This window comes from Piliocolobus tephrosceles, chromosome 1 (assembly GCF_002776525.5).
Source record: "Piliocolobus tephrosceles isolate RC106 chromosome 1, ASM277652v3, whole genome shotgun sequence".
In the NCBI taxonomy this organism is placed as follows: Eukaryota; Metazoa; Chordata; class Mammalia; order Primates; family Cercopithecidae; genus Piliocolobus; species Piliocolobus tephrosceles.
In genome coordinates this window covers 26,229,873-26,245,809 of record NC_045434.1, presented here as the reverse complement: position 1 = coordinate 26,245,809, position 15,937 = coordinate 26,229,873, and the positions used below count along the sequence as shown (strand labels likewise).

General features: G+C 39.1%; 1 protein-coding gene across 2 annotated transcripts in view; it reads left to right on the top strand.

The window, feature by feature from the left end:
• Positions 1 to 15,937, top strand: part of F5 (coagulation factor V) — a 72,907-nt gene that overhangs the window by 30,382 nt on the left and 26,588 nt on the right. Inside the window, exons 6-13 of one of the 2 annotated variants that reach the window (XM_026448449.1) lie at positions 610 to 831; positions 2,154 to 2,319; positions 4,779 to 4,956; positions 6,781 to 6,880; positions 7,261 to 7,475; positions 10,679 to 10,829; positions 12,778 to 12,990; positions 14,185 to 15,870. In XM_026448449.1, coding sequence (XP_026304234.1) covers positions 610 to 831; positions 2,154 to 2,319; positions 4,779 to 4,956; positions 6,781 to 6,880; positions 7,261 to 7,475; positions 10,679 to 10,829; positions 12,778 to 12,990; positions 14,185 to 15,870 — 2,931 coding nt within the window. Of the gene's footprint in view, positions 1 to 609; positions 832 to 2,153; positions 2,320 to 4,778; positions 4,957 to 6,780; positions 6,881 to 7,260; positions 7,476 to 10,678; positions 10,830 to 12,777; positions 12,991 to 14,184; positions 15,898 to 15,937 lie in introns of both variants that reach the window. The other variant, XM_026448448.1, reaches the window with a different exon arrangement.

Below are 15,937 nucleotides of genomic sequence, written 5' to 3'. Positions count from 1 at the left end.
GTGCAATCCACAAAGTGATTTTGTTGACTTGTCATTAAAACAATCAAAAAGTGAGTAAAAATAACAATTGAAAATCCTCACATCATCTTCACATCTTCTTCCCTTAGGCAGAGCTTTGACCACTAGAACTAGAGAGCTGAGAGGGTTAAGTGCTTGAACTCAGCCCTATTGGAGGTTCCGGTGATTTGACTCCCTCCAGCCAAAATCAGATTGGGGTGACCAAACATTCTATTTTGCCGTGGACTTTTTACCAGTTCTAATAGCGAAAGTCCTAAACCTTGGGAAATCCCTCAGACTGGGACAGTCGGTTACCTTCTTGGCCTAATCCTTTAGCAATCTCTGTGTTTCTGAGTTAGCATTCGCCATCTCTAGGCTCTGTTGTTATCTATATAATGCCATTTATCACGATGAGTTGTGACTGCTTGTTTGCTGGTCACTCAGATGTCTGCTTTTGCAGGGCACAAACTACAACTGGAGTGTCTGTTCCCTTGAAGCTTTATTCAATGCCTGACACACAGCAGGTGCTCAATATATTTGGTGAGTGAATGTTTGATCGCAGAATACTTGACTGAATGCTTATTTTGGCCTGTATCTCTCCCTCTCTCTCAGATATAACAGTTTGTGCCCATGACCACATCAGCTGGCATCTGCTGGGAATGAGCTCGGGGCCAGAATTGTTCTCCATTCATTTCAATGGCCAGGTCCTAGAGCAGAACCATCATAAGGTCTCAGCCATCACCCTGGTCAGTGCTACATCCACTACCGCAAATATGACCGTGGGCCCAGAGGGAAAGTGGATCATATCTTCTCTCACCCCAAAACATTTGCAAGGCAAGAAACTCTCCTGACAGTCTTGCTTCTGAATGCAGAATGCTTTCTTCCCAGCACTAACTCCCTCTTTCTCCCTTGCCCTTTCAAGCCACCTGCACCCCAGAAAAACTTGCTTTGGTTCCTAACAACCAAATTTAGATACTTTGCCTTTAGATTTATAACTCACTGTTTGGGGATGGAGAAAGTGAAGGAATTGACAAAGTTTTTTTTTTTTTTTTTTTTTTTTTTAAATTAAGCAAAAGCTGAAGAGGTCTCTAACTTCCTCGAAAGAAGAAAAGAGGAAGGAAGCAAAAGCATACATAAAGATATTCTTTCTTGGGGTTACTTCATATGCAGCCAGAGAAAAAGACCTAGATGCTAGCACAAGACAAACTGCAAATTTACAGAAGCACTAAGTTGTAGAAAGTGTAAAAGGTTAGCATGAAAACATTAACCTTTACAGTGGGATGAACACAAAGTCTAGCATGGAGAGGAACTCAATGAATGTGTGTTGAATGGATCATACATGGCATATAAACAGCTGAGGGGTAAGCTCCAAAGAACACTGGTGAATTCAAGTGGGAAAATAAATAAACCCAGGTTATGTGGTATCATGTAAACAAAATAACAGATTGTTCTACTACACATTTTTGCTTTAAAACTGTTGAGAGGAAGGTTCATATAAACAGAGACTAAAATCTAAGGAGATGATATCACTATAGGAAATCATTTTGTTACCAAAATAATGTATAAGCAACATACATAAGGAAGAGATACTTCATGAGATCATTTCTGTTTCTTTTCACACGCAGTAGTCAAAATTATATTCAAAGTAATAAAACCATCACGATATCCGTGGAAGATAGAGTTCCCAATAATATTAAAACAACAATGAAACTTTTGTTTCTTTATTGAGGGTAAGTGCGTTATGTGTTGTTATTAATATTTAATTTTTAACAACAATTTTATTAAGTACTGGTGCTAGCTTCATTTTACAGATTAAGGGACAGATGACAGAAAAAATGAGAATTTAACAAGACATAATTCACAGGGTTTTAAGAAGTTAAAAATTATAAGAAATTTGCCAGCTCGAGAAGAAATCAAGGGAACCTTTCCATGTTTTTTCCCTAACCCCTCCTTCTTTTCCTCCTTTTAAAAGTCTTGCCTTTTCTGGATGCCACTGAAAGAGTTCCAAACTAAAATGTTCAAAAGTTGCATGAGCATTACTTTCACTGTTATTATATTAATATAAACCTTACACAAGTTGATTTAAAGGATATGTATTTCCATCAACCATAATTTCTTCTCTTGAGTTATTTCGTTGTCTTTCTGCCCTAACTCAGCTGGGATGCAGGCTTACATTGACATTAAAAACTGCCCAAAGAAAACCAGGAATCCTAAGAAAATAACTCGTGAGCAGAGGCGGCACATGAAAAGGTGGGAATACTTCATTGCTGCGGAGGAAATCATTTGGGACTATGCACCTGTAATACCAGCGAATATGGACAAGTGAGTTGTTGGGGTTCATACCACCGGGTAAAGGTTCAAGATACATTCCATAGGATCCTAGATGTTTGGGGGTGAAATGTTGTAAGTTGACAGCTCTCAAGGGGGCACATGTATTGGTTTCTATTCAAGTCTTTTTATAAAAATTTATCTTCAGTTACCCCCAAATCACCAAAGAAATTCAGCCTAATAACTACAGCAGCCACCTCTTACTGAGTGCTTGCCATTGCCAAGTACCGTATTATCCCCTTCTGAGAGCTTCACTTCAACTCTACAAACTAGACACTGCTCTTATTTCTTTTTATAGATGACGAAATGGGTCAGAGAGACTAAGAGATTTGGAAATTCAAATAGCTCTTAAACCCTTGAAAAGGTACTCAAATTCACTCATAATAAGAGAAATGCAAATTAAACTTCATGAGAATACTACTTTTATCTATCAGATTCACAAGTCCAGATGACATCATCTGTTGCCAAGGCTGTGAGAAATAAGAACTATCCTATATTGCTGGTGGAAGATTAAATTGGTAAAGGGATTCTGAAGAATAACTTGGCAATATGTATCAAAATTCTAAATACATATACCCTTTGACTCAGCTGTCTCACTCTGGAAATCTAACTAAACAGATATACTTGTTCATAGGTGAAATGATGTATGTACAACATATTCACTGTTGCAATGTTAGTAGTAGTAAGATTGGAAACAACTCAAAATGTCCATCGTAGGAAACTAGTTTAATAAATTATGATACATTCATACAATGAAATACTAAGCTTCAAAAAACAGGATGCAAACACTCTCTATGTACTAACACAAAAAGTTCTCCAAGCTATGTTATTGAATTACAAAGCCAGGATGTAGTATAGCGTGTATATATAGCTGCCTTTTGTTAAAGGAGTGAAAGGGATAAGAATATTTATATTTTCTTATTTGTAAGACATATTTGCATATGTGTACATAAAGGTATTCTGGAATTATACACATGAAAATAACATGTGGCTACCTAGAAAATTCAGGGAGGGTAGGGAGGTCCATTGAGGGTTATCAGAGAAAAGTGAGAGTTTTCACTGTAATAAAAATTATGTGAATGTGTTTTCTATTAAAAAGAATTAAACTAGGAAAAAGAACAAAAAAAAAAAATTTGGCCAAGATTATAGAATTGGTGACAGAACTGAGATAGGAATCCAGGAGTGTTTGGCAACAGTCAGTGCTTTCCACTGGGCAAAATAAATTCATAAAATGATACTCTATCTTAAAGGATTGCTGGGTTAAATGATATTTCTGACTTTAGGTCTTTGAGGAACTGCCATACTGTCTTCCACAATGGTTGGATTAATTTACATTCCACCAAGGGTGTATAAGTGTTCCTTTTTCTCCATAACCTTGCCAGCATCTGTTGTTTCTTGACTTTTCAACCATTGCCATTGTGACTGGCATGAGATGGCATCTCACTGTGTTTTTTTGTTTCTTTGTTTTCTTTGAGACGGAGTCTCGCTCTGTCACCCAGGCTGGAGTGCAGTGGGGCGATCTCGGCTCACTGCAGACTCCGCCTCCCAGGTTCATACCATTCTCCTGCCTCACCCTCCCAAGTAGCTGGGACTACATGTGCCCACCACCAGGCCTGGCTAATTTTTTGTATTTTTAGTAGAGACGGGGTTTCACCATGTTAGCCAGGATGGTCTCGATCTCCTGACCTCGTGATCCGCCCGTCGCGGACTCCCAAAGTGCTGGGATTACAGGCGTGAGCCACCGTGCCTGGCCGCATTGTGGTTTTGATTTGCATTTCTCTAGTGATCACTGATGTTGAGCTTTTTAAAATATGCTTTTTGGCCGCATGTAGTTGCTTTTGCAAACTAAGGCAATAAAGATGGCAGGGGAAAAGTGGTTCATGTTGCTGATCCCAAAGTATTTATCCCAGTAGCTACAAAATATGGGTGAAGGAGGTTGCTTTTCAGTCATCTCTAAGGATTGGCTAGCTGGTGGAAGAGAGAGCCCAATAGCACAAAACTATGATTAACAATGCCAGTAAATGTTTCTTGGGGTGGGAAGGTGCTTTTAGGGTTTAAGAAATACCTTTAAAACCAAAAAGGCTATCATAGAATAAGTGATAGGAGAGACTTTAGAAAAATTCCTAGTATTTTTTCCAGCCAGTATAGGCCTTTTCCCAGAGATATCAAAGGTCTGCTATAGTAATGAGAATGACAGGAAGTTCTAAGTAGCTGCTTCTAACCAGTTACCTGTGACTTTTATCAGTGATGCAGGAGACAGCTCAGAAGTTTCCAGTTTTCCAACTAGACAGAAAACATCAGGACTTTGCAAACTACACTAAGAAATTTTTAGAGAACTAGCATTTTAGCTAATGTAAGAGCAGAACGTCTAAGCACAAGGGTTTCTCTATCCTACCGAGATCTCTATTTGAGAAAGTGGTTTAATTTTTAAAAAATTTTTATTTTGCTTTAAGAAAATACAGGTCTCAGCATTTGGATAATTTCTCAAACCAAATTGGAAAACTTTATAAGAAAGTTATGTACACACAGTACGAAGATGAGTCCTTCACCAAACGTACAGTGAATCCCAATATGAAAGAAGATGGGATTTTGGGTCCTATTATCAGAGCCCAGGTCAGAGACACACTCAAAGTAAGTAACACAAATGCAGAATCATGGGAGAAATTAAATAGTAAAATATTATGGAGTACTTGGTTGTTTTTTAATTTTAAAACAAAAAGGTGCTCATATAATTTTAAATTCAAATGCAACTTTTAGTTTTTATTTAGTATTTGTATTTATTTACAGCCTACTCAATAATACAAAGGATCTGAGACAATTTCTCAAATTATAAAGGCATAAAACAAAGAGTCCATGTAACTGGGATAGAATATGGGGACAAAGAAAATAAAGTCACAGATAAGTAGATACCATGTGACCCTGTAAGGCTGTCTCCAAATTTTGTCCTAAGCTTTATGGCAGACAGTGTAAAAAAGGAAATATGTCAGGGTGAAGTTTACATCATCTACAAAAAGAAAGTACCATTTATCCTGATATTGAGATCTAAGAGGAACTTCTTTAATGAGTTCTACAAAAGAGAATGCTGAGTGATACAGTAGATGGCATCCTTGATAAAATTCTTATAATCAGCATAATAGATTAAAAGTTGCATAAAATAATAGATTAAAAGTTGCATTAAAATGTTTCTCATTATAGCTAAGATATAATAGTAAACACAATTGAATAGAAACAATTTTTACTCAGACATTTTTTAATATAGTCTAGGTATGCAGCTCTCTAATGAAGGTAAACTCCATGTATCAAGAGCATGGAGTTTTCCTCAGACAATTCTCCTTAAATGTCATGTCTCATCACCAAGATAGATAAGAATTGGACAGCAGAGAATTAAAGGCTGCAATCTTTGACAAAATCCTAGAATGTAGATAATCTACAGACAAAGGATGATCCAAAGGCTTTGACAATCAACCAAATAGAAGATTTAAGATTAAGGTTCTCTTTTGCAGATTAAAGAGCCTAACTAGGACTCCTGTGTGCTTTATGCACCTGACAAGGTCTATTCTGTTCATTTAAAATAGCCAAAGGACAAAAGCAGTTTTTTCCTCCACGCCTCTTTCCCTTCTTCCATTTCAGATCCCTTTTATATGCTCTCAGCAAGTGCAGACATACCTTATTAAAAGTTCAGGATCCAGCTATTTGTTTGTGCCTCTCAAGAAGGTGGCTTCTTTCCCCCCTAAGGGTCTTACTCTGTCACCCAGGCTGGAGTGCAGTGGTGTGGTCACGGCTCACTGCAACCTCCACTTCCTGGGCTCAGGCGATTCTCCCACCTCAGCCTCTCAAGTAGCTGGGACTACAGGCACACGCCCCAGTGCCTGGCCAATTTTTGTATTATTATTATTATTTTTTTTTTTTGTAGAGATGAGGTTTCACCATGTTGCCCAGGCTGGTCTTGAACTCCTGAGCTCAAGTGACCCACCTGCTTCAGCCTCCCAAAGTGCTGGGGTTCCAGGTTTGAGCCACTGCACCTAGCTGAGAAGATGACTTCAAAGACAGTGTCCTAAAAAATCTACCAGGCAGGGGAAGGGGATTCATGGTCTAGAGATGAGAAGCAGATTCAAAATGAGATGTGACCCAAGCTGAAAAGAGAAGGGCAGGGGAAGGAGGACTTGCTTGGAGACAGTGATATTGTGAGGAAAACTTTGCTTCTCCTAACTTATCCTCTAAAGTCAGACTTCTCTTTCCATTTTCCACCTAATGTATGAGTGAAACACTCTCTCCAATGCTCCTGCCAAATGATGAGGGGAGGTTACTGCTCAGATAAACAGATCTAATTTTCCCTCTGTGTGTACACATGTGGACACACACACTGTCCAAAAGGTGAAGATGCAAAGCTAGTATCTTATATTATTTGTCATGATCAACCTTAAATCCTAGAATAAATTTGATTTAACTTTGTAGATCGTGTTCAAAAATATGGCCAGCCGCCCCTATAGCATTTACCCTCATGGAGTGACCTTCTCACCTTATGAAGATGAAGTCAACTCTTCTTTCACCTCAGGTTTGAATCTTTCACTTCTACTGAATCCAACTAGTGACTTCTGAGAGGCCGCCATGTTTTCCTGCTATTCTCCTTGCCCAGTGGTGACACTACTGCAGTCAGGTAGTATACATGTAGGAATATCCTACAAATCACAGCCAAGCCCTTCTTACTTCAGGAGTTTGTCTCTTAATGGTAACAAAATATGGTGTCTTTTAGTAGTGTCATAGTGGCCTCTAGTGGAACAGTATCTAATGGCTCCATGCTATCCGGGTTCCAAGTAGAATATTTAAATAATTCCTTTTGCAATGTTAATTGGTTCTAACAAAAGCTTATTTATTTATTTATTATCATGAAATAACTTTGCAAATGAAAACAATTTTGAATATATTTTCTTTCAGGCAGGAACAACACCATGATCAGAGCAGTTCAACCAGGGGAAACCTATACTTATAAGTGGAACATCTTAGAGTTCGATGAACCCACAGAAAACGATGCCCAGTGCTTAACAAGACCATACTACAGTGACGTGGACATCATGAGAGACATCGCCTCTGGGCTAATAGGACTACTTCTAATCTGTAAGAGCAGATCCCTGGACAGGCGAGGAATACAGGTATTTTGTCCTTGAAATAACCTTTCAGAAATTCTGGGAATTTCTTCTGGCTAGAACACGTTAGGTCTCCTGGCTAAATAATGGGGCTTTTCCTTCAAGAGAACAGTAATTGTCAAGTAGTCCTTTTTAGCACCAGTGTGATAACATTTATTCTTTTTTTTTTTTTTTTTTTTTTGTCTTGTCTGTTTTTATCAGTACCATCACTGCAGAAGGCAAGTCTAGAGTGTGATAACATATTTTGTCTTAGTTTCAAATTCCAGGTCTGTTGGTATTGGATGTGTTGAATAAGTTGATTAGCCTCTCCTGATTTCTTCCTTTTATCAAATGGGTTGATACCCCTCCTAAAAATGTTACAGGTCTGTTTGGGGGTTCAGTGAGATACCATCTGGTAAAAGTATAAAGCTCTTTACCAGTCTCTGTTATTTTTAGAGATCTGCAATAGGGAGAGAGAGGAGAGATTCTCTGAAAGCAACCAAATTTAGAAACATAGTTACTAGTGAAATCTGACCCAGATAATGGCCCATCTCTGTTGAGACTAAAGTATACAGGGGAATGTGAACAAAGATACTGAATTTCTGAGTTCGTCTTCATTGAAGAATTATAGTCTCATATGATTAAACTAAAATTCCCAATTATGCTAAACTATAACCAAAGAGGTCTTATCTCAAGGCATACAAGATAAACATATGCCTAGAAAATGAATTTCTGGACATATGGAAGATCCTGATTTATTGAACTAGGAAAGGAAACAGATAGTAGAAGCATAAGGCTTTGCTGTTGCAACCTTCTGTCTTATCCTTTGCACTCACTCAGAGCATATTCAGTCAATCATTCATGTTGAAAGGTGTGCAATTACAGAAATAGACAGACTTTCAGCTGCCATAGTGAAATTTTTATTCTGGGATTTGTTTTTTTTTTTTTTTTTTCTTTTGAGGCAGAGTCTCACTCTGTCACCCAGGCTGGAGAGCAGTGGCACCATTTTAGATCACTGCAAACTCTGCCTCCTGGGTTCAAGTGATTCTCCTGCCTCAGCCTCTTGAGTAGCTGGGATTACAGGCGCCCGCCACCACCCCCATGTAATTTTTGTATTTTAGTAGAGACAGGGTTTCACCATGTTGGCTAGGCTGGTCTAGAACTCCTGACCTAAGGTGTTCCACCTGCCTCAGCCTCCCAAAGTGCTGGGATTATAGGTGTGAGCCACTGCGCCCGGCTCTTTTGGGATACTTTAATCTCTGAATTTTCTTATCTGTTCTGTTTGCTTTTGCATGTTACGTTTAACTCTAACAAGTGCTGTATACGCAATGGACTCTCATAAATGCCTGAATTATATGGCTTCAGTAGTTCCAAGAACTGTGTCACTTTGGTTTCTGAGAATTCAGTGGTGTAGATAATTTGCTGGAACATTAATGACTGAATACAGCACTTTTTTTTTTTTTTTTTTTTACTTTTAAGTTCAGGGGTACGTGTGCAGGAAGTGCAGGTTTGTTACGTGGGTAAACATGTGTCATGGAGGTCTGTTGTACTTATTATTTCATCACCCAGGTATTAAGCCTAGTATCCATTGGTTATTTTTCCTGACCCTCTCCCCCTTTCCACCCTCCATCCTCTGATAGGCCCCAGTGTGTATTGTTCCCTTCTATGTGTCCATGTGTTCTCATCATTTAGCTCTCACTTGTAAGTGAGAACATGCAGTATGTGGTTTTCTGTTCTTGTGTTAGTTTGCTTAGGATAATGGCCTCCAGCTCCATCCATGTCCCTGCAAAGGACATAATCTTGTTCTTTTTGATGGTCTCATAGTATTCCGTGGTGTATATGTACCACATTTTCTTCATCCAGTCTATCATTGATGGGCATTTGGGTGGATTTCATGTCTTTGCTATTGTGAAGAGTGCTAAAATGAACATACGCATGCATGCATCTTTATAATAGAATGATTTATATTCCTTTGGGTACATACCAAGTAATGGAATTGCTGGGTTCAAAGGTATTTCTGACTTTAGGTCTTTGAGGACTCACCATGGTGTCTTCCACAATGGTTGAACTAATTACACTCCCACCAAGAGTGTATAAGTGTTCCTTTTTCTCCACAATCTTGCCAGCATCTGTTAGTTTTTTACTTTTTATTTATAGCCATTCTTATTGGTGTGATATGGTATCTCATTGTGGTTTTGATTTGCATTTTTCTAATGATCAGTGATGTTGAGCGTTTTTTTCATATGCTCCTTGGCCACATGTATGTCTTCTTTTGAAAAGTGTCTGTTCATGTCCTTTGCCTACTTTTTGATGGGGCTGTTTATTTTTTTCTTGTAAATTTAAGTTCCTTGTAAATGCTGGATATTAGACCTTTGCCAGATGCATAGTTTGCAAAAATTTTCTGCCATTCTGTAGGTTGCCTGTTTATTCTCTTGATAGTTTATTTTGCTGTGCAGGAGCTCTTTGTTTCAATTATATCCCATGTGCCAATTTTTGCTTTTGTTGCTATTGCTTTTGGCATGTTCATCATGAAAGCTTTGCCCATGCCTATGTCCCAAATAATATTGCCTAGATTGTCTTCCAGGGTTTTTGTAGTTTGGGGTTTTATGTTTAAGTGTTTTGTTGTTGTTTTTTGTTTGTTTGTTTGTTTGTTTGTTTGTTTTTGTTATTTTTGAGACAGAGTCTCGCTCTGTCGCCCAGGCTGGAGTGCAGTGGTACAATCTCAGCTCGCTGCAACCTCTGCCTTCCTGGTTCAGGTGATTCTCCTGCCTCGACCTCCCAAGTAGCTGGGATTACAGGCATACACCACGATACCTGGCTTTTTTTTTTTTTTTTTTTTTTTTTTTTGGTAGTAGAGATGGGTTTTGCCATGATGACCAGACTGGTCTTGAACTCCTGACCTCAGGTGATCCACCCGCCTTGGCCTCCCAAAGTGCTGGTATTACAGGCATGAGCCATTGCGCAAGGCCTACATTTAAGTCTTTAATCCATCTTGAGTTAATTTTGTATATGGTGTAAGGAAGGGGTCCAGTTTCAATTTTCCACCTACGGCTAGCCAGTTTTCCCAGAACCATTTATGGAATAGAGAATCGTTTTCCCATTGCTTGTTTTTGTCACGTTTGTCAAGGATCAGATAGTTGTAGGTGGGCAGCCTTATTTCTGAGCTCTCTATTCTGTTCCATTAGTCTATGTCTGTTCTTGTACCAGTACTATACTGTTTTGTCCTCCAGAGGGCAGCAGACATCGAACAGCAGGCTGTGTTTGCTGTGTTCGATGAGAACAAAAGTTGGTACCTTGAGGACAACATCAACAAGTTTTGTGAAAATCCTGATGAGGTGAAACGTGATGACCCCAAGTTTTATGAATCAAACATCATGAGCAGTAAGTCAGAGTACTATTTTTGTTCATCAGTTTTTCATTCCTGTGGTTGAAATATGACTGTGCCTAGAGTCAGAGACATGGATTAGAATCCACTTGCTAAGGAGCACCTCCAATCCTCACTTCCAGTCCAAAGACTTGGTGATGAAATCCGTGGGTAACATCATAGCAACATTTTTAAGCAAGAGGTCAAAGGCTTGCTATCCTTAGAAATGCGCTTGATCTTCTATTCCAAGCGTGTGTGCGTGTGTGTGTGTGTGTGTGTGTGTGTGTGTACACAGACATACTCTGAATGGTGAGGAACAGGGTGAGGGGGTAGGACTAATGGAAGGTGTTACAGGCCATGTCAATAGTATCCTAGACTGAGTTCAGGGTGAATATATGGCCAGGACAGAAACAAGGCAAGTAATTCAAAGATGAATTGACACATCAAAGTAAAGCAAAATGAGTATAGGGACCCAAGAGTCTTGAAAAGGCAATGCACAAAGAAGTCTAAAGTGATCAGTAAGACATTCAGAACAAAAGGAATTCCCTGAATGAGGTTTCTGGCATTTGCCGCAGTTCTAAAGTTCAGTAGCCAAAAGCACTGCCATGGCGTCTGAGAGAAATGTCACTGAGCCAGCTGGAAGCAAACTTCTCCGCAACAGCCAGAGTCCCCCCTACTGATCCTCAGAGTCTACAGTCACGGTAGTCACCTTCTCTAGTAGGTAATCACACACGTGAGGATGATTTCTCCATGTTCTGTTCATATAGCTTCAGATGACTGACAGCTAGGGATTATCAGAGCTGATAGGTGCCAGGTCACATAATTCAAACAGAAAATTACTCTCAGTTTTCTTTGCATAAGTTCCTTTTGGCAGTGAATTTATCATAGTTCTAGACCAGTGCTGTCCAGTAGAAGCTACGTATGAGCTACATGTGTGATTTAAAATGTTCTGATAGCAACATTAAAAAGTAAAGAGAAATAGGTGACATTAATTTTAGTAATATGTTTTTCTTAACTCAATATATCCTAAATATTATCATTTCAACATGTAATCAATATAAAAATTAATGAGACTTACTTCATTACTAAGTCTTTGAAATTCAATGTGTATCTTATACTCACAGCATATCTCAGTCCAGTCTACCCACATTTCAAGTGCTCAATAGCCACTTGTAGCCAGTGGCTACCATATTGAACAATGCAGTTATAGACCATTTAGAGAAACATCTAGAATGAGGTATAAACTAATAATATATCATGTAAATTATTAAAGTCACTTTAGTGATTTAAGTAGGTATTTAAATATTTGTTAATGCCAGTCATTATACTGGTACTAAGGCTAAGAGTGGTAATCAAGGTAGACATGAGCCCCGCCCTCATAGAAATCATACCTTTGATTTTTACTATGCTTAGCACATAAGTAAATAGAAATATTGCCTACAGCAGTGTCCCTTTTAACAATTATGGAAATGTATGAACTGGATACTCAAATGGAAACTGTGAATACTATATAGATTATAAGACAGCAATAAAAACTATAAAATATGCTAAATGGGCTTTATTTTTTGGGACATTACTTCTTACCCAATGACTAGTACATCAAAAAATGAATTTCTTATACTATGCTTTTCCTCCAAGTGGAATTATTAGAATGTCTTTAAAGGCAGAGAATGGAGCACAAAATATTTACTATACATTTGACAAATGAATGAATAAATCAGTGTAAATGGAAGGCTTTATCTTTTTCCTGAGATTTCTCCTTTGGCTAATTTAGGAGAATAATCTCTCATTTGAAAATTCTGAGTTTGATCTTCTAGTCACATGTTAGACTAGATAAAGCTTATCTTGCATAATCACTGCTTTGACACAACCAAATTAACATGGAGACATTTATCTTAGGTATAATTAGACACACACCCTTTCGTTGGCGTAGACCTGGAATTTTAACAGATTTTACACTTTCAGCTATAAATGGCTATGTGCCTGAGAGCATAACTACTCTCGGATTCTGCTTTGATGACACTGTCCAGTGGCACTTCTGTAGTGTGGGGACCCAGAATGAAATTTTGACCATCCACTTCACTGGGCACTCATTCATCTATGGAAAGAGGCATGAGGACACCTTGACCCTCTTCCCCATGCGTGGAGAATCTGTGACGGTCACAATGGATAATGTTGGTGAGTAAGAGCCTGGACACTCAGAGAGGAAGCTTGCTTTGAATTTCTGGTCTATAAAGGTCTGCTGCAGCTCTCCAGGCTACCAGTGCTCCTCTGTTTATCTCCCTGATCCCCTGCAGACTTTTCTTTCAATGTTTCTCATGGTTTATCTTTGAGAAAGTAATGACTTAAATGGATCCAGTTCTTTAGTGTAGGTTATATTTTTCCTTCTCTGGGCAAAGTAGGAAGTAAAGATATACAACAGCAGAAAAATAAGGCATAACTTTGAGGAAGAAGCATAAATATTTTGCCTACAAAAGAGCATTTCTTTTATCAAAATGCTCTTTTCAGTTTTTTGCGACAGCCATCTTCAATCATCAGGTACAGTGCCTTAGAAGCTGCTTCAGCAACAGCTTTGGAGTTTGTCAGACTGGAATGCAAGTCCTGATCTGCCACTCAATTGCTGTGTAACCTCACACAAGTTACTTGGCCTCACTGAGCCATAGATCATTTATCTGGAAAACAGTGTAATCACATCTCACAGAGTTACTTTGACCATTAAAATAGTAATATGTGCCAAGTGCCAAGTGCCTAGCACTCAGTAGACACCAACAATGGTAACTATTGGAGACTCACCAAGAAATCTTTAATGTGCCAGCAATGCATGCCATTTCAGAGATTCAAAACTGTCCTCCTGAATTATTACTTAGAAACATCTAAATGTCTCTTATTTGTGAGGATAGAGCTCATCATCAGCCCTTTAACTCTAATTCTTAGACAAGATGTGCTATTAAGATATTTATGATATTAAAAGTCCATTTTATTCTTGATTCATCCCTTTCTTAATGTATTTTAAAATAGTGAGTAACTATCTGTGCTGAAAGGCCATTTTTCCCCTCTAATCTCCACTAAGCAATACTTTTGGTTTTTATTCTGTTAAGCGAAATAAATACACTTGTCATGTGCTTAGAGTCACAGCAATGTCAAATTGCTTTAGAAAAGAAAAAGTTTGTTAAATATTTCATTCTCATTTTTCTCTCCTTATGTTATTTTGACCCAGTAATCAATAGTTCACAGACAAGCAGTGGTCCACAGCCCATACTTGAGTATTCCTGACTAAAGTTTATTAGAAATTACCTGCCACAATGGATTATTGTGTTTTCATGTCTTTTCCCAGACTTCCAGATATCTCTTCTCTCTGTCTCTCTTCTGTAGGAACTTGGATGTTAACTTCCATGAATTCTAGTCCAAGAAGCAAAAAGCTGAGGCTGAAATTCAGGGATGTTAAATGTATTCCAGATGATGATGAAGACTCATATGAGATTTTTGAACCTCCAGAATCTACAGTCATAGCTACACGGAAAATACATGATCGTTTAGAAACTGAAGATGAAGAGAGTGACACTGACTATGATTACCAGAGCAGACTGGCTGCAGCATTAGGAATTAGGTCATTCAGAAACTCATCATTGAATCAGGAAGAAGAAGAGTACAATCTTACTGCCCTAGTTCTGGAGAATGGCACTGAATTCATTTCTTCGAACACAGATATAATTGTTGGTTCAAATTATTCTTCCCCAAATAATACTAGTAAGCTCACTGTCAATAACCTTGCAGAACCTCAGAAAACCCCTTCTCACCGACAAGCCACCACAGCTGGTTCCCCACTGAGACACCTCAGTGGCAAGAACTCAGTTCTCAATTCTTCCACAGCAGAGCATTCCAGCCCTTATTCTGAAGACTCTATAGAGGATCCTCTACAGCCAGATGTCACAGGGATACATCTACTTTCACTTGGTGCTAGAGAATTCAAAAATCAAGAACATGCTAAACATAAGGAACCCAAGGTAGAAAGAGACCAAGCAGCAAAGCACGGGTTCTCCTGGATGAAATTACTAGCACATAAAGTTGGGAGACACCTAAGCCAAGACACTGGTTCTCCTTCCAGAGTGAGGCCCTGGGAGGACCTTCCTAGTGATCTGTTACTCTTAAAACAAAATAACTCATCTAAGATTTTGGTTGGGAGATGGCATTTGGCTTCTGAGAAAGGTAGCTATGAAATAATCCAAGATACTGATGAAGACACAGCTGTTAACAATCGGCTGATCAGCCCCCAGAATGCCTCACGTGCTTGGGGAGAAAGCACCCCTCTTGCCAACAAGCCTGAAAAGCAGAGTGGCCACCCAAAGTTTCCTAGAGTTAGACATAAATCTCTGCAAGTAAGACAGGATGGAAAGAGTAGACTAAAGAAAAGTCAGTTTCTCATTAAGACAAGAAAAAAGAAAAAAGAGAAGCGTACACACCACGCTCCTTTATCTCCAAGGACTTTTCACCCTCTAAGAAGTGAAGCCTACAACACATTTTCAGAAAGAAGACTTAATCATTCATTGTTGCTTCATAAATCCAATGAAACATCTCTTCCCAAAGACCTCAATCAGACACTGCCCTCTATGGATGTTAGCTGGATAGCCTCACTTCCTGACCATAATCAGAATTCCTCAAATGATACTGATCAGACAAGCTCTCCTCTAGGTCTTTATCAGACAGTGCCCCAAGAGGAACACTATGAAACATTCCCCATTCAAGACCCTGATGAAATGCACTCTACTTCAGACCCCAGTCACAGATCCTCTTCTCCAGAGCTCAGTGAGATGCTTGAGCATGACCGAAGTCACAAGTCCTTCCCCACTGATATAAGTCAAATGTCCCCTTCCTCAGAACATGAAGTCTGGCAGACAGTCACCTCTCCAGACCTCAGCCAGGTGACCCTCTCTCCAGAACTCAGCCAAACAAACTTCTCTCCAGACCTCAGCCACACGACTCTCTCTCCAGAACTCAGTCAGACAAACCTTTCCCCAGCCCTCGGTCAGATGCCCATGTCTCCAGACCTCAGCCATACAACCCTTTCCCCAGACCTCTGTCATACAACCCTTTCTCTAGACCTCAGTCAGACAAACCTCTCTCCAGA